This window comes from Cryptotermes secundus, unplaced genomic scaffold (assembly GCF_002891405.2).
Source record: "Cryptotermes secundus unplaced genomic scaffold, Csec_1.0 scaffold2107, whole genome shotgun sequence".
Taxonomy (NCBI): domain Eukaryota; kingdom Metazoa; phylum Arthropoda; class Insecta; order Blattodea; family Kalotermitidae; genus Cryptotermes; species Cryptotermes secundus.
In genome coordinates this window covers 5,181-23,949 of record NW_019728517.1, presented here as the reverse complement: position 1 = coordinate 23,949, position 18,769 = coordinate 5,181, and the positions used below count along the sequence as shown (strand labels likewise).

General features: G+C 38.4%; 1 protein-coding gene and 1 long non-coding RNA gene across 6 annotated transcripts in view; one reads left to right on the top strand and one right to left on the bottom strand.

Annotated features, from left to right (window-relative positions):
• The window catches only part of LOC111865275 (ubiquitin carboxyl-terminal hydrolase 10), a 55,939-nt gene extending 48,231 nt beyond the window's left edge, over positions 1-7,708 (top strand). For all 4 annotated transcript variants that reach the window (XM_023853176.2, XM_023853177.2, XM_023853174.2 and 1 more), the window contains 3 exons: positions 656-884; positions 5,524-5,583; positions 6,887-7,708. In XM_023853176.2, the coding sequence (XP_023708944.1) occupies positions 656-884; positions 5,524-5,583; positions 6,887-7,107 (510 nt within the window). In that variant the 3' untranslated portion in view covers positions 7,108-7,708. The remainder of the gene's footprint in view (positions 1-655; positions 885-5,523; positions 5,584-6,886) is intronic.
• Positions 5,594-18,760, bottom strand: LOC117282385. 2 transcript variants are annotated; one of them, XR_004513115.1, is made up of 3 exons: positions 17,170-18,760; positions 16,191-16,307; positions 5,594-6,759 (listed from the first exon to the last, which is right to left on the bottom strand). It is a non-coding gene; the product is annotated as an uncharacterized LOC117282385 (long non-coding RNA). The 2 variants fall into 2 exon arrangements; XR_004513114.1 differs by lacking the exon at positions 5,594-6,759 and having other exon boundaries at positions 15,501-16,307; positions 17,170-18,333.
• Between the last annotated feature and the right edge of the window lie 9 nt (positions 18,761-18,769).

Genomic DNA, 18,769 nt, shown 5'->3' with positions numbered 1-18,769 from the left:
ATGCCCCAAAAGTGTAGACCAGTTCAGTTGTTCCTGTTTAAATATTTGTGCTTGATTGATATAGTGAAAGTAATATATTTATTTTGATTATATACATTCACGATCTTTAGGGACATATCATAGTAAATTGGAAATAGGAAACATTACATCTCTCTGTTCAGGCTACAGGTGTGTGTTCCATATGGGAACTTGGAGCCAGAGATCTGGTCAGAGTAGTTAGTGTTATTGCTAGTATTATTCAACCAGCCAGTTGAAGTAGGACCAGTGTTGGTAGCTTGCAGCTGTGGGAATATGTTAATTAGAATGACATGATTTTCAGTGGTTTTGATCAATAGGATTGCATATATTTCATTTAAGTGTGAGGGACTCAGCTGCAAATAAGGGATTTGTATTAGCGTCAGGCACCGTGTAGAGCCACTTGTTGGAGTCCTGATATGTCTTTGTACAAGATATCTTGAGCCATTTCTACAGGACTAGTAGCCATGTTATAACTGGGTGGGGGGAGAGAGATGGCATTAGTATTGAGAAATGCAGTGCTCTGACAGCAGGGCTGTACACAGAGCCCATCATAGTAATATGACGCATAATGTATGTGCAAGCAACCCAGCAGTGTTGTTGAAATTCTGCTGTTTTTGTTGACTCTCATTTCAAACAGAAAGCGCAGTCAGTCAAGGATGCTCTGGAGATTCTTGTTGGCCGTGACCAGCTGGAAGGAGTTACATGCTCACGCACTAATCAGGAAATAGAAGCATGGCAACAAGTAACATTAGAAGAACTGCCATTAGTGCTTCTTTTGCACCTGAAGTGGTTTGATTACAAACTGGATGGAGCATCCAAGATAGTCAAGTGTGTGGAATTTCCGATTGACCTTAAAGTGGACCCAAGTAAGTACATCTACTTGTGGCATGGTGCAAGGCCATTGCTCCTCTGCCATAGGTTGAAGCAGTATGACCCAAAGCAGGGCAGGTTAAACAACATGGTAAGCACTTCACTGGGTGACTACTTGGGATGGTTTTTGGTGCACTCATTGGCCCCTAAAGAAGCTTGTTTTGGTCATATTTCCCTTTCCACTGCCCCTGTTTTCACAGACTGGGCACCAGCTCATAACCATGAGCAGTTTCTCACCCTGCTCAGTTTGACCCTAAAGGTGGAAGCAATATGGACTTTGGAATTACAGTATCGCACACTTCCACAATGTGCGAGGGCCCAAGAGCATGATGAGTGTAATGATTGCATGCTGTCGTATTGAAGCAGTTCAGGCATCTCTCTGGAGTTACTTGTAGAATTGGATACTAGCGTTTACACTCCACAGGATATGTTGCTGTGAATGAAGTGTGATGAAATTATAATGTTCAGCTAGATTGAGTTTCTGCTTTGGTACATTACGGATGGGACAGTGCATTTCCCACTGTATTTCATCATAATTGTGGGTTATGAAGGCTATTGTGTGCTGCCTTGACCTTGAGAACCTTCATAGCATTGTGGCGATAGGAAGTGATGTCCTAAATGCGAAACAGAATACAAAATTTCTGGAATATAACTCACTCATTTTATATATGTTAGGCATGTGAGAATACCTAGACAAAAATTTGGAAGAAAAGAGATGAGAACGAGAATATATTGTAGTAGGCCAGTTTCTCTACTGTTGACCACAATTTACAAGAGTAGCCATTTTAACATGGCATACTACCTACTTATCCCTGTTGATGTCAGACATCCTTTCAGTGTAGTTTTTGTAAACTGTAATTTGACAGAAGTGTAGTCTATTACCATGTTACAAGTACTCATATTATGTTTTTGGACATTATCCATCATACTGTTTATTTTCAAAACACACTGTTTTGGAGACTGGATTCTGTCCTCGTCAGGCAAAGAATACTCAGTTGGGTCCAGTAGATAGAGCTAGTCCCTATCTCCGGATGATGGATAATGTCCGAAAACATAATACTTGTAGCAATGTACCATCGTCACAAATTCTTAGATCTTATTAGGACCATGGTCAGAAGGAGAGAGAGACATTTTGTTGACAAGTTGATTTCATTTCATTTTTATTATCATTCAGCAATCCGTACATACAGGTATTACAACCATTTGGATAGGGCAATTGTCAGTTTTACATCTAATTTCGTGCATAGCTTTACAGTATGCACTGTACCACCCAAATATAGGGGGTTTGTCATCTGAATAATATTATCTAGATCTAGTTACCATTAATTTCATTGTCTTTACACAAATACAACAAATTAATTACAATTACACACTTGATGAATCAAAAGACATAAATTCATCTAGAGAATACAAGGAATGTTTCGGCAAAAAAGATTTTAATTCCCTTTTAAATGAGTTAAAATTTTCCCTTTGTTTTATTTGATTGGGGACCTTATTATACAAACTAATTCCCACATTTATCACACTCCTCTTAAAAAGAGCTGTATTACAGTGCTGTACATGAAAATTTAATTTTCGTCATGTGTTATAATTATGAAAGTCTGAATTTATTGCCATAAAAGCCTTGTATTTTTTGATAAAGCATGTTACCTCCAATATACAAGTATACAGAGAAGGCAATGTTAAAAACATTGTAATCTTTAAAAATTTGTCTACATGATGTGCAGCTACTAATACTACTTATCACTCGAAGGACCCACTTTTGCCATTTAAAAATGCTTTTACTTTCCCCATCCCCACCCTACAATAAGATACCATTTCTCATACAGGACTCAAAATTCGAAAAATAAATAATTTTTATCATATATGGACTCATTATTTCTTTTAATATTTTCACCATATAAATTACTTTGCATAGCTGCTTTTAGAAACTGAGCATGAGCGCACCATTTTAGGGTTTCTGTCATGTGAATTCCAAGAAATCTCAATTGTGACTGATATACTATTTCTGTAGTATTCTGATTCATGGTAGCATTGCCAGCCAGTATGCTGCTGATGTATGAAGCAGAGGCAGTTATCTGAAAATTCTCAGAGTTGATTTAAAAATCAACATTTAATTCTTCATAGGTTCTCACATCATTGTTAAAAAGTCAGGGCTCACACATGGCTAAAATACATGGCATTTTTGCTTGTGTGTTAACAAGTAAGAGATAATGGTATAGTACATATTGTAGCATTTTGTTACCACATGGAGTCAGCAGATACATTTGTATTGTGAATGTATCAGCGTTACGCCTGTGGCAGAGTGATTACCCAAGCGGTGTCTCCTTCCCTCTCAGCTGTTCTGGCTGTTCAGGTTAGGAGCCCTGTTGGAGTGTTCCAGAGAGTTGGTCTTGTGCCAATATCAAGGCCATAGTTTCGGAACAGACAAGCATTAGAAACTCATAGTATGCATCAAAAATGCTCTTCAGAATTGGTACCGTGCAGTGTAATTCTTTCATATTCTTTGAGCAGGCATGTGAACACATGGGTTTAATAGGAGCTTTGATTCATTTAGGCTTCAGATGTTTGTTGTTCTGAGACAGTATCATCCTACAATGAATAGCAGGTGTTGCAAGTAACCAAGAAGTATGCTCTGCAAGCTTGAAAATTGGCATGATTTTTGGGCAGTGGTTAATGTTTATATACAGTGATACTTAACATGTTCCTAGATGATCGGTAGAGTTGTCAAGGTTGACCAGCTCGAGCCAACACTTGCCTTGCCTTCTCCTTGTTAGGGGATGTATTTCTGTGGAACAAGAGTATTGTTATTGAAACAAGGCCCATGAGAAGGATAACAGTGGCATCTTTTATTTTTTTATTGCTAGTGGGGCGGGACTAAGTCTCTTGTACTGCGGCCACTTCTGGCCTGTTGTACCAGCCCGAGGTGATAGGTGAGGGTGATTGTGGAGCAGTTGGTGTAATGAAGATTGGCAGGGGAAACCAAAGTACTCAGAGAAAACCTGCCCCAGCGCCACTTTGTCCACCACAAATCCCACTTGACCAGACCCGGGATTGAACCCTGGCTGCCACGATGGGAAGCCAGAAACTAACCACATGAGCTATGGCGCGGTCTTACAATGGAGTTACTTCATCACAAAAGAAGGCAGCTGCCTTGCACTTTATAGTATAATTGCTGTTAACACAGAAGATGGTTATTCCACAACATATTAAACAAAACCAAATTAAGTTTCAAGTACACTATCAGTGTTCATTATTTTTATTCTACTAGTAAAAGGTAGTAAAGTTGACCTGTGCTTAGCTAATTAAGTACTGTGCTATGAAGACATACAGGGTAGTGGATGTGTAGATCCACATATTCTTGACCTTGACAGTAGTTGGAGGTGTGTGGTCATTGTCACGCCCCGGCCTCTTTACACCCCAGGAAAGAGTCCCTAGTACCCATTGGATAGGGGCCTTGATGGGTCCCAGAGCCAGTCTGGACAATGTGGAAAAGAAAATTCTTGAACTTACCTGGACTCAAACTCCGATCACTCAGTTGTCCAGCCCATGGCCAGTCTCTATACCAATTGGGCTATTCTAGCTCCGTTTATTTTACTAGTAGATATCAATAAAGTTAACATTTCCCTGGGGTTCCAGTTCTTGATAAATTTGAGTAGATAAAATTAATGACTTTGGAAAATTTTGGGCATTTATTAATCTTTATTTTTCAGAAATATGTAAATATTTCCTTTATTTAAAGAGTCACAATAAGAAATTTGGAGTTAAGCAGTAGTTTTTCTAAAGAAGCCTTGGTGCAAAATTTACACATACACCTGCAATAGTTTTGGAGTTAGACCTTTGTACGAGTACAAGCCTTTACAAAATTGAAAAGCATTGTGGGACTGCATTTAGAAAGGTGAAATTTGAAATCAGGAATCCACATAGTTTTCATCCTTTTGGAGCCTTGGCAACACTGTCAGGGATAACATACCAATAAGGTAAAGTTGTTGCTTGAGCACTATGCCATGAAGACGTGCGAGAGTGGATGTATAGAGCCAAATATTCTTGTCCATGGCACTGATTGGAGGTGAGTGGTCAGCTTCATGCTCCGGCTGCTTTATTCCTAGTACCAAATAGATATGAGGCTGGGTGGGCCTCAGGACTGGTCTAGGTAATGAAATAAGAATGGGAAGCTGTATAGTTTGGTAGTTATGTACCAATATTTCAGAGGAATTCACTGATTTCGTCTTTAGGACAGAAGAATCTCCTGTCTGCCCTGAAGATGGAGGTACCAGATCTTCTCCTTTGCTGATACCTCTGCCAAACGTCATGGTGTCACAACTCATAAGACCATAATCTTGATGCTGCCATGAGAACATTGCGTCTCAGCTTGCAGTTTTCTTTTACAAAAACAAATGAGGCATAAAGCATTGGGTTAAACTAGGCATAGGCTGTTTATGTTTATGCATTTTCCAGTAAATATTAGTAACTGGGATTCTGTGTATAATATAGTAACAACTTGTAAATTCTTTATTTTTTGGGGGTTTATAGTGATGAGCCACTGTCTTAATCGTTTTTTAAAATTAACTGCACTTCAGGTACATGTGTGTGAATGTCACTTGATGTTTTCATGTGTGTTTGTTTTCTCTGCAGAGCTCCTGTCCTCCAACAAGAAGTATGGAGTGAAGCAGAGGCAGTATAAGTTATTTGCAGGTGAGTTTGGATACTTTGATACAGATCAGGCCCATCACTTATGCTTATTTCTGGGCCTTTTTGTGGTTTGGCTTTGTTGTCTATGCTTCATCAAGGGAGGAGGGAAACAGGTTTGATGAAGTGCCAAATATTGAAAATTTTACACAATATTATGTATTTGAAGAGTATAGTCTGAGGGAGGGAGTTGAGATGCTTTGTAGTTTGGAGATAGCCCAACAATTGAGAGAAATACACCCACATTCGAATGGCATCTCGGGGCTTTAAGACCAGTGCTGTCCTTGACCTCCTGGAGATTGCTTCATGTCTTGGGCAATGTTAAATATATCGTTTTTTTGTTGGACTGCATCAGTATTGTGCCACCAGGCTTGGTATGTCGTCTGGTGGTTTTTTGCTTGGTTTCTGTCTGGATTGTGTGGGTTGTTCAGTTTAAAATTAAAGATGTGTATTAGTATTTACTTTTACAAGGATGGAATGTAATTTATCATAATTATGCCATTCTAGTGAAATATGCATTCCAGCTGTTGCTTAAAGGGCACTGAAGTAATAAAATTGTTCAGAAGAGTTCCGTTCCCTGGGATATAGTTCTGTGCAGTCTGTAGTGTCAGCCTACATTTTGCTCGCTGCCTACTTCAGGCTGGTTTCTTTCTTGGCATATTCTTTGATCCTGAAGATGGAGGCAACATGTGCCTCCAAAAGTTGGGCAGGCTTTCAGTGGACTACTATATTACATCCCAGAAGACGGGACTCTTCATAACCACTGTTGTGAGAACCTCAGATCCTACATAATAAAATTGTTTATCACATTTAATGAACTTCATAAACATTGGAAACAATAACATTGCACTTCAGCTCACACATGAAACTTGGTTCATTACAAGAAGTGAACATTGAATTATGATTGCTTGAAATCAGGTTCAGAAGGTAAACGTATCTAAAACCTCTTATATACTGCCCTGGCATGGTGATATATCTTATAATACCAAATATCACTTCATGCATAATACCATATAACCACAAAACAGAGAAATTGGAAAGTAATGCATAGATTGAATTATTTTAAATTAATTTTAACCAAAGACTGGGTAGTATCAATTTTGGGTCGCGGCCTGCACTGGGCCTACCATCAAACAGGCTCAACCTGACCAGCAGCATGGATTTCCCAGGCTACCCAATGACCTAAAAGAAAACACCAAAAACTTCAGATATAAAGACTAACATATAGAAGGAATAGCACCTCAGCAGTTTTGTCATTACTCTTTGAGTTTGCCACAACTTCAGCATGTTATGTATTGTTTCTTTTCAGTCGTTTACCATGATGGAAAAGAAGCCACAAAAGGACATTATATAACGGATGTTTTTCATGTGGGATATGGAGGTTGGGTGCGATATGACGACAGTGTAGTGAAGGCAGTGCAGGAGAGTAATGTTCTGCGCCCACGAGGACCCCGGGTCCCATACTTACTATACTATCGCCGCTGTGACACAATTGGAAATATTTCACCTGCCCTTGACAAAACAAGATAAGTTTTGTGCTTTCTCATCTGAACTTGGAACATTAAATGTCAAAATATGGTGAGTGGTCGATCAAAGTTATCAGTGAATTTCTGGTTCACATTGAACATTTGAAATGTAGTTACACCACTTAATTTCAAGATGCTTGAACATCATGTAGAATTTTGGTGAATAGTTTGTATATTCTTGTAATATCTGAAGGCAATAATCAGTGAGCTGGAAGGCTGACAATTTGTATGTTGTGCTTCAATGGCCAATCCTTTGTAAGTATGTAGTGTCCTTTAGAATTTCTTACGATTGTGTGTGACATACGTTTTCTTGACTAGTGGTCATTTGTGATTAAAAAGTACAGAGATAATGTAAGAGTTGTGACAAATATTGACAGTATTTTTGATGGAAATTTAACGTTTTTTATTTACAACTTGATGTTCAGTGGAGTAAGTGAGGATAATAGTGTAGTAAAGTTTTTTCAAGCTCTATAGTTAAAAAAACTGTTCTGTTACTTTATGGTGACTTGGCCATTGCAAAAGGGTAGGAAACAAAAGAATAATTGGGGAAGGTAAAATATGAAGTGCAGGTGTTGGTAGCAGGAGAGGAGGCAGTGTAGAGTAGGTACAGGTCTGATGCACAACATGACCACGATGCACTGATGTATTATTGTTGTTACACCACAATATTTATGCAACTGATGTATCTGTAGTTAAAAGTCATTCATTACTTCAGGGGTCACTGCAGGTGCCTAAGGCACCCTGGTGTCCTCAGAGGGGTTTTTGGGTTCCCATGATAATTCTAAAATATTTAGAATCATTTCTGCAGTGTGAATCACATCTGTTTGCAGTATTAATAAGCTCTTAACAGATTGTGTTCTGGCGTCACATTGACAAGTTTGATTGTAAATAATAGTGATGTTTAAGAAAATTACTTGTTATTTCTTGTATCCCTTTCTTTTGGGGAGTGCGCCAAAACTGTGTTTTGGAAAGTCTTGATGCAAGCACACAAGACACAAAGCTATTCATAGCCTAATTCACTTTTTTGGGGTTGTGGAGGCTATTTTTGCATGGTGCTCACAATAATTTACAAACTCCTCCATTCCATCACTATGTCATTGTTTCATATCCAGGCAACACTTAATCCTGTGAAAGGTATATTTGGCTTCACCAGATATAAGAATGAATGGGAAGATGGGTTTTCAGTTGTACTTTTATTAAAAAATGAACATAATGTGGTTTGTGTTCATGTTGTTGCATATCATTATTAATTACAGAATGTTTATTCGCATTTGACATTTGTACAGGTGTCAAGGAGCATGTAACTCCAACACCCATACTGCTCAAAGTGCCAGTGTTGAAAGAACCTAAAGTTATTTGGGGTTGATAATCGCAGTATTCATCTGCTCCTTTGCCTTCATATGCAGTGTTATGTGCCCTGCGTAAATGTGTTTCACATGTTCTCATATGTAGAAGTACCATGTTCCCTTCAGCAGCGAACATTAACTTTTCATCACTTCATGCATTTGGAATGGAGTACTTCTGTCAGCTGTGCATTTCTTGGTGCCATTAACTTGATAATGTTTAGGTCTGGGTAACAGTCTTGAAGACATACATGCTGATGTTTGCGAGAGGTACCATCTGTCTCACACAAGTATGCGCAGTGCAGCATCTCATAATGTTCAGTTGATTCACATTCTCTGAACATGAAGTTCTGTTGCCTGGTCAAGATATTTCCTTACTGTCTCTTGGAATTTGTTGGTGGTGTTTGATTGTAACTTGTGTGTTGTGTGACTGTCGTGGTGCTGTATTTATGGAAGACTGGGTTGAGCCGTGCTATAGGTCAGCTCGCTCACGAGTGATGTCATGGCGGCTGCCATTTCCAGATTCCATCCCCACTCCTAAGTATGATGACATATGTTACATGACCCTATACCCCCTCGTATTCTCGGAAAGAGAATAGGCGTACAAAACAGTCTCTCAGACGATGTCGACCTGGAAGGACGCTTACCAGCCAGCAGGCTTTGTTGCTGAAAGTTCTGGTTTTGGCTGGGGTATTTCTAAATTCCATTCGGTATTACCTGGCTGGAGCCGGTCACGGTAGCCAAGCGGTCTAAGGCATGTACTGTCTTCGCTCGCTTGGAAACGGATCGTGGGTTCGAATCCCACTCAGGGCATTGATGTTTAGTTTGTGCGCATGCGTTTTTCTGTGTTTGTGTACAGGTTAAGGCCTTGCGACAAGCTGATCACCCACCGAAGGAGTCCTACCAAATGTGTAAGATCTAGAAAAACGGAAATTAATACGGAGAAGTTCATGGAGGTAGGCCTAGGCCCACTGGGGCTGTAGTGCCGGGGGGGGGGATTTACCTGGCTGGCCGGCAAGGTAATGGCTGAACGCTTGCGATGTGCGTTATTATTTTATTTCCCTTCAGGATTATTATTGTGTTTGTCGTAGGCTAACTTGTTAATGCCCAAACAGAAGTTCCAAAACTGGGGTGAGATAGTTTGTCGACCCAAATTGCAGCGACGGGCGATTGCTTCGCAATTGAGATTGGGTGTTGTACCCGTGTTCTTTTCTGCCACGAATATGTATTGTTATTTTTGTGTAATTTGTTTTTTTATTAAATCTGTATTTATTGTTATCTGAAGCCAATGAGTCATTGTAGCTCCTCCACCTAGCTTGGATACCCCACGTTTATCTAGGGGAGCATGCGAACACAACAATAGAGCCAGGAACGATGGACTGCTTCCTCCTCCTTCACGGCTCTCGTACGTGAGTGGCATTTATAGGAGAGAAGGGGAAGGGCGCGGTTCAGGTTATCAGTTTCTATTTTGTCCATTTCTTTCCCCTTCTTAATGATTGACTGCAATATGATAATCCCGCAACCTTTAATGAGAGCTAAAGCATTTATATGCTTCATAATGTTAGTTGTTTAAAGTTTTGCAGGCAACATTTGTGGTAGAAATTATCAGTTGTAGCTTGGAGAACCTCTGTATTCTTTAAACTAGAAAACACATTTTGGAAACTGGATCTGTTTCTGTCCTCTGGTGAGGGGGAGAAGGCACCTACTCAGTTGGGTCCCTTAGAAAGAACTAACCTCAATCACCAGACAATGGGAAAAGTCCCAAACCCCAGTAATTCTGAGTGTTAACACACTATCATCAGAACCCTTTAGAATCGACTTCTATGTTCTTTCTTCATATGGTGCTACAAGTGAAGATTCCCATTTGCATGTTTTCAGCTTTTTGCAGCAGCATATATTCAGATTGTGGCACAGCCCTGGCATGTCAGTTGCTGGCTTGAAGGCAGAGGCAGCACATTTCTCCGAAATGTTGGTATCCACTGATACAACTACGTGGTGTCACAACTCAGAAGGCACAGTGTTAAATTCCCCAGATTAAATTGTTTTGCTTCATTTGTTATTTAAACGTTTCTTTCTGGCACTTGTATTGGATCCACCATTTTCAGGAAAGTGTACATAGTCCACATCCTTTGTTTGACCAAGCAGAATTCTCCATGTTTTCTACTTCTGCTGGTATGTTATTTCTGTTTCATTAATGTCACCTTGCTGAAGTTCCAATTCTTGGCCTGTTTTGTATGCATCTGTCAGTAAGTAGGTCCACCAACACGTGTCTGTTGACTGACATAAGGTCACTATGTAGTAACAGAATAAAGTGGCTGTTACGAATCTTTTAATTTCCAAGTTAAGAGACGTATACGTTTGTGTTAACTGTGTTATTAATCTAGTACACTTATATTAGAAGGCTGTTGACAGTGTTAAAAGATGTAAATATTGACTAGTTCTTTTGTAAAGACTGAACTTTGACCTTAGTTAATCATTGGTAATACAATGCTTTGTGCCTTAGCTGATGAGTTATTAGCATTGCACATGTCATGTAGCTGGCTTCAGCAACTTATGTCCTAGACATCTGAAACTGGTGACGATATTAGTCGCTAAGTCACTGTCTAGAATTTGCTGTTCATTTATTATTATTATTATTATTATTATTATTATTGGTAACAGTTTGTAGGGATGTTGATTGATGTATCATCACCGAGTTGTGTAAATAGGGTAGGAAGTAAAACAATAATATGGAGTCAGTACTTGTCACAGTGTTGAATTTTGGGTATAGGGGACCTGAGACAGCAAAATGAAGGTTATTTATAAAGAAAATTGTGATAACAGGAATTTTGCCTTGCTAGAGTATTTATGCTGTACATACATGGCTAGAAGTTTGTTAGTTTTGCAGTTCTTTAGTAAGCTTCCAGCGAGGACCAGGATTTATGTCGTCATGTCAGCATATCTGTTTCCTTAGGAAGAGGAGATTATGTATGAAGAGACTGTACAGTGTGGGAAGTAGCAGTAACATATGTCAGATTTGTAGCAATTCATATTCAGTGGAAACTAGTTTGTTTTACCCATACTGGAAGATTTGAAGTGGTCTGGACTGTATAAATTGTTTTGGTTTGTGATTGACAATTTATTTTAAAATGCTCAAGGTATTTGCACTGATCTGCACATGTTGTACATTATTCATGCATTATGAATGATCCAGGCAATGAATTGTAGGAGTGGATTTGAGTTGAAAGTTAAAAGAATGTGGTTTACATTTCTAAAAAGAGTATAAACAATCTTACCAGTGCTGCGTATAGCCTTTGATTTTACTACGTAGCTAGCAGAGTCCTTCATTTCATTGTAATGTACACTAGTTGTATATAGTTTCTGTTCATTATTACTGTTTCCAAGTACAGGTAGCTGAGATGAAGGATGCTGATAGCAGTGAAAATTTTATACCTGCAAGTGGATCAGTCTCTGCTTGGCCTTATTTATTAATGCAAAGATGTTAGTGGTTACAGTGACTTCAGTGTGTGCATGGATGCATTTGTGGTCAAATAAATAAACAGTTCTTCTGTGGTGCATTTTTCATCCTTTGCAGTCTTCTGAAATTTACTGTTGCTGCATGAACGGAAGGTGTTTCAGTGCTGATGTACATTTGCAGCACAGTACAACTATTAAAAGCGCGTTGTGTTGATAGAACATTGTAGCAGAAGATACAGAGGGAAAGAATGTTGTGTATTGTTAAAATCCTTATTTCATTGTTTTGAGTGTGCTGACAGTGTAAAGTCTATTTGCCAAGGATGCAATGGGAAAAAGTGCACTTAAAATTAGATTCCTAACGTAAAAGTTGTAATATCGACATTGTATAAAGCATTATTTAAATGATACAAATTTGCGATAGGTGTGCTTGTTCTATCCTCACTGGTATATTCCCATCAAATCCACATACCCAGTTGTGTCCTTGAAACATGGAAGCTCATACATTATCAAAGTGGTGGTTAGATCTCTTAAAATTTAGGGTAAATGCAGCCTTTGTTGTGTGATGCATAAATTCAGTATAGGAAAGTGAAACTTGAGTACACACATTATATCATGTGGTTGCAGAAATTTGTTTGTGAAGAGCTTTTAAAATCGCTGGACTGACTTAATAAAGGTATGGGAATGAGATTGGGGTATCAGAGGTCAACCTGCGATTTTTTGATTTTGCTGGATACAGAAGATGTGTCGTCATATTTCCCTCTCCATATTCTGGTCACTTGAATTTAGAATATTTATCTTCTACTATATAAAGGAATTGTATGAAGATTGTTTATAATTGTAACAGTAGTCAGATTATAGACAGATCTGATAGTTCCACTGTTAAATTTTGAGGAAAGTAGTTGATCCATTCTGCATCTGTGATAATTGTGACATAAACAAGATGGTAACGTCTTTCAAGCTTGAATTACTCGTGACAGTTCCCAAGCTGCTTTCCACTAATACTTTATTTTAGTGCTGTATAATATTTGAGCCTGATGTCCATTGTATTATATTAAATTGTACTTACATGTTTCTAATTTTAGGCAATTTCATATTTATATTATTTGTTAATATACCAGTCAACATGAGGAACATGTAATTCTTCAGAATTTCTGTGAGTTCTTTTGTTACTGTGAAGTTTTTAATTGGAAAAGTTGGTATGATTTTGAAATTTCAGTTCTAATGTATTCATCCTTTTAAAAATCAAATTTAGGAAATGTAGTATGAAGCATGCAAAATATAACACAGTGCCAAAGTGTACATATATACCTTTATTTTATGTTATCAATAGATTTAGATTTCAGATAGGTCTTACTTCATAGAAATCTAGCCCTTATTTCGCCTACCCCCTTATTCATTTTTCTAAATTTTTGTCCCTAAATGCCTATGATATGCACAGACATCAGCACTTTCTGCTGTTTGGATGAAGGCAAGGTATAATTTAAAACTCCACAGTCCTGTTTTATAAAAGACAGAAAATATTGTGTCTAGGTGTCTCCCTCCAGCAGCTGCACAAAGTGATGTGTACATCTCTGTGTCATGTTCACAATAGACGCTTCATTAACACTTTGTTCTCATTATGAAAAAATTGTTACAAGAGAAATTTTTGAACGAGATCAGTGACATACCTTCATGAATAAATGAAAGCACAACTGCACTGTTTGTTTTCACTTCCATGATTTTTAAATTGTAATTTTTTATGATCCATTCATATTTTATTAATAGGTATTTGTTTCGTTAGTAAGGTTTTGATATAAGTAGATTTTAAACTCAACTGGTATGTTCAGGAACTTTTTTCATTCCATTTGCAAACAGTATATTGTATGTTAGTATTATTTTAAAGTTTTAACCCTTCCTATGTTAACAATTTAGCGAAGTTCTTTTCTAGTAGAACTCAGTTTTCTCCTGACCCCCCCCCTTCTTATCAGTGTAGTGTAGCATGAATGGGAGAGACGCGGTATGCATACAGGGTTCTGGTGGGAAAACCAGAAGGACAGATACCTATATGGTAATATTAAAATGGATCTTAGAGGACTAGAATGGGGGTTATGTACTGGATTCATCTGTCCTAGGATATAAATCAGTGACACACATTTACATGATAATGAACCTTCACGTTCCATAAAATGGGAAATTTGTATAAGCTGTTGGCTTCTCCAATTTTAATTACTCCACCTTGCTATATAAGTTAAGTTTTGTGGCAAAGTCCCTACACTTAAGCCCCATTTCCAAAAAACATGGGGGGGGGGGTTTCATATTGTCATATTCTTAACCTTGGCATTTTCTGGAGATGAGCCGTCAACTTTGCCCCTTACAGAAAGAGCTCCTAGTACATACTAGATAGACTCCAGAGCATATGTGGGTGCTGTAGACAAGAGAAATCTTTTGCTCCTTGCAGAAAATTATCCATGATGCTTTGATTGCCCAGCCCATTGCCTAGTTGCTGTACTGAGCTGCCCCAAGTCAATTTGATATGGTGAACATTAAAGCTTCATAACTTGTACTCCAACTATAATTAGAATGAGATGGGCAGGGCATGTAGCATAAGGTATCACAATATTAGGCCTACAATAAAAATTAGTTTTAACACTTGCAATTGACCAAAATATGTATTCAAATGAAACGATATTTGACTAACAAGTATTTAATTTTTTTTCTGCAAAGAAAAACACTTAAATATCAAAGTTCAGTGTGATGGATGTGCCTGCTTTTGAGAACAAAGTTATCAAAACGTGGTGTAATATCAGAGATGGCCACTCTAACTTATTTAGCAATATTTAGCTTTGAGCGATACTTTTACTTTATAGCTGCCAAAGCCTGTCTCGCATAAGTAAGTTATTGCGAAAGGAATCAGGATCTTCAATGCTTTTTGGCTCAAAGTTGGGAATTCCTTGCCAATATGTATCCAGAACTCCAACAAAGACAATTCCTAAAAATTTACTTTTCAATGAAGCGGCCTCCATAGTCTAGGGGTAACGTTCCCACCTCATGACTCAAGGTATGTGGGTTCAAACCCGGCAGAGGTCGTGGAATTTTTAAGGGCGGAAAAATTCGGGGAACAAGTCCTCCAGGAGGGACTTTAAGCCGTGTGTCCCATGTCGTAAATTTATGGCACGTAAAAGATCTTCATGTCTCTAGGAGACCTCTGAGCAAAATTTGGTAACAATTTCCCATCCAAGTAGTTTCCAATTCCTCTGGTAGATGGGGGAAATATCAGGTACCGACAGTAGAAATTAAAGGGGACGCATAATGGACCAATAACTGGTCTTAAGTGCATGGAGAAACCCACCCCCTCTAATAATAATAATACTTTTTAATGAAGTATCACTAATAAGATCGATGAGTTGTTCTTGCTCATTTACATTCAGAGATGATTGCCCAGGAGCATTTTCGAATGGATTTTTAATCCAATTACATTCATCAGTATCACTGCAAAAGTATTTCTCGAAATGAACTTTCAACATTATGAGATGATCAAGTAGGCAGCTTTTTATGTCCATTGGAAGCACTGGCTTATCAACAGAAGAGTCACCCAACATTGTTGATACTATGTTAATCGCTGCTGGTGAAATCAGTGTTTCTGCAATTGTGTGTGGATTCTTGCATTTAGCAGTTCTATGAGAAACCTGGTAAGAGGCTAAAAGGGCATTAGACGTTACATGTGTTGTTTTAGCAAATTTCTCTTGAGTGGACTTTAAACCACTAAGCTTTCAAATAACCTCCATAAGTCATAAACACTGCCCTGTTGTTTGGACACAGTAACAAAAACATGGACATGCCTACTAGCTGGAACAATGAGAACAAAGGTGAAGCAGGTCATACGGCTGCCTGGATTTGTGTGCATCACATTGCTTGCTAGCAGAGAGACATATCAACACAACACTGTTGCTTCCCCATGCATTCTACTTTCACGCACGACCATATGCCGAAGTTCTTGCACGTGATCTACTTACGTATAATTGGGAGGCCCAAAGAAGTATAAAATATACTGCCATGTTTTAAGATGTCTGAAATCATTCAGTCTTCAACTCCTAAGGTCGGGAGTGCTGATGTGATGGACATTATGGTGATAAAAGTTATTTGGGTCACCTGGACTCATTAACTAGAATCCAGTTTAGTCTGACACTTTCTAGTTGGCCAGGCAAGAACTCTACTTGACATCCTGAGGTCTCAGGCACTAAACATTGTACCATATTCCTACTGGGACTTGACATGAACATGGACCAGAGTGGTTATACTTGAAACAAACCTTTAATACATCTACATTTTAATGGACATTTCTCCTTGCACAGAACTCGTTCCATTACACAATAGTATTCCGGAGTACAGTTGAATGACACACAAGTTAGTGGCGGACAAGCAGTAACTGCAAATAATGGGTAAATTCTGATATTAGAAACTGAGGTCACACATACTAAGTGTGTTCTTTGTATCTAACTCAAATCAATGGAGCTGAGCTAAGAAACTGCTATTCACTCAGCTACTCAAGAATTTCCCCAAATTTTATAAACCCGTAGGTTCATTATCGTGTTCAAAACAGCCCTCCACTGGTCCCTATCATGAATCAAATGGATCCAGCCCATACTATTTCTATAAGATACAATTTAACATTATCCTTCCACCTACGCCCAGGTCTTACTAATGATGTGTTTGCATCTTGCTTTCACACGAGATCCAGTATGTATTCCGCTTCTCCCCCATTCGTGATACATACCCTGCACATCACCTCCTCCCTGACTTTAATTATACTTGGAGAAGAGTACAAATTACAACACTCCTCATTAAGCAGTTTTCTCAAACACCCTCAGTCTATGTTCCTCCCTTAATGTCAGAGACCAAGTTTCACACCCATATAGAAACACAGGCACAGGACTGCATTTAATAATATATGAAAAGCAATAACATTATTAAAGAACTTTGAACTCATGATCCTGAAACATACTCATGTTTCCAAATTCATTATTAAAGATAATAATGTGGACCAAATAATAAAATAACTGAAAGAATATACCCATAATAATAAATTAGATGAAAAACATACCCAAAATAATAAGAGCTGAATAAAATATGTAAATACTATTAACTTCCTACCTCAGAAATAGATGATAAAATTAATTGCAAAATACACAGTGAATCCTGCTATCAATTCTGCACCTCACTGTTTCATACTGAAGCAGATAAACTGAACATTTCAAGTCAATTGTAAAGTAATGGCACTTCATTCTTACCTACACCATGTGAGTTAGGAAACAATTTCCCATACAATTCTAAATAGAAATATAATCACTTCAAGATAAAGCACAGAATGAACTCTGACCATCGTCTGGAAGTTATGTTCTAACATACAGAGATGAAAAACACGTGTCTGCAAAGCAGTGAAGAGATGGAGCAAAAGTTCAGAACTAGTTTCTTGTACACAATCTCTGACTGCAGATGATCATGATGTAATCAACACAGTACTGAGTACCTAAATATATGTTACTTTCTGTTTTTGCACTCCAGCTGCTTGTCACAAGGGTTGCTTTCCCAAACTTATGAATTATCTGATGATGCTCACATGGGCAACTGCCACAGATATTCTTCCATTAGTTCAATAACTGCTCCATGAGTAGGTATGGGCAGGACGTTCCAAGGCAAAAATGAAGAAGTGTTACTTTCCTAATGACTTACTGATATGCCACGATTTGCATCTTCCTCTCTGTGCCTGACCGTTTCACTCTTCAACCTGTTTGCTTGCTTACACCACCAAGGAATGTAAATTCTTGTGAGACCTGTCACCACACCATGTGCATGGATAGGAATATGTGTTACAGGGGACGGCATCAGTGTGTTCTTCAGGAGGTGAGAAATACATCGTGAATATTGTCTTTGTGATTTATAACTGAGGGCAAAGGATTCAATGAAGAGACAGGAGGATGTGGGAATGATTGCGAAGCAGAATCGGAGCCACCCGGAACCGTGTAATCTTTCTCGTGTAGTGAAATTACTTTCCAAGAAATGTCTGCTGCACAAATATTTCTTTTGCAGCAGTCTAGCAGAATCAATGTTGCAGGATATTACTTTTCCCGTCCATAACACAGCCCTGTAAAAGTGGAATACACTGTCTCAAAACCTCGAAATTATTCCTCAGTAAACATGGTGCACGTGCTAACTTTTGGGGTTATGTTGATAAAATGAACGCACACTTAATTTCTTCCTTGGATTAAACAACACGTAATAAAGCCATTGAACCATGAATTAAAACAGACACACCGTCGTGGATCCTGCACAAGTTCTGCTCCGCATATACAGATTGTAGTTATGCATGGTAACCCTGCATCAGAATTTTATTGCGACTTTCAACTCTAGTACAAATAACCTAGCACACAGTTTCATAGTTCTCATTCTGACCGTTAGATGGTAGTACACAAACTACTGCAGTTGGTGTTGGAGGACAGAACAATTTATTACATAATCCCGATAATGTATTCCGAGATATTGCTTATGGTGATAAAATTAGTTCTGGGAAGAACTAATAGCATTATTTCCTTTGATACGACATGGGCCGCATAGAAAATGAGGCGTGAAAATATCCTTCTACTGTTGCATGTGTAGTTGTTGTCGTGGTAACCTGTTTACTGACCCGAAGCCTAGCAACAAGGAGATATGTAGACAGCAAGGTGATCTCACAAGCCTACTTTCATATGTTGGCGTACTTCTCTATTTCAAAAAACAAAAGTAGGCTTATGAAATCACCGTCATATCTGTGTATCCCATACCCCTTACTAGACAACGGTGCAGATACTAGCAGCAACTACGTAAAGCAGTTTCCGCGGCAAAGAATATACA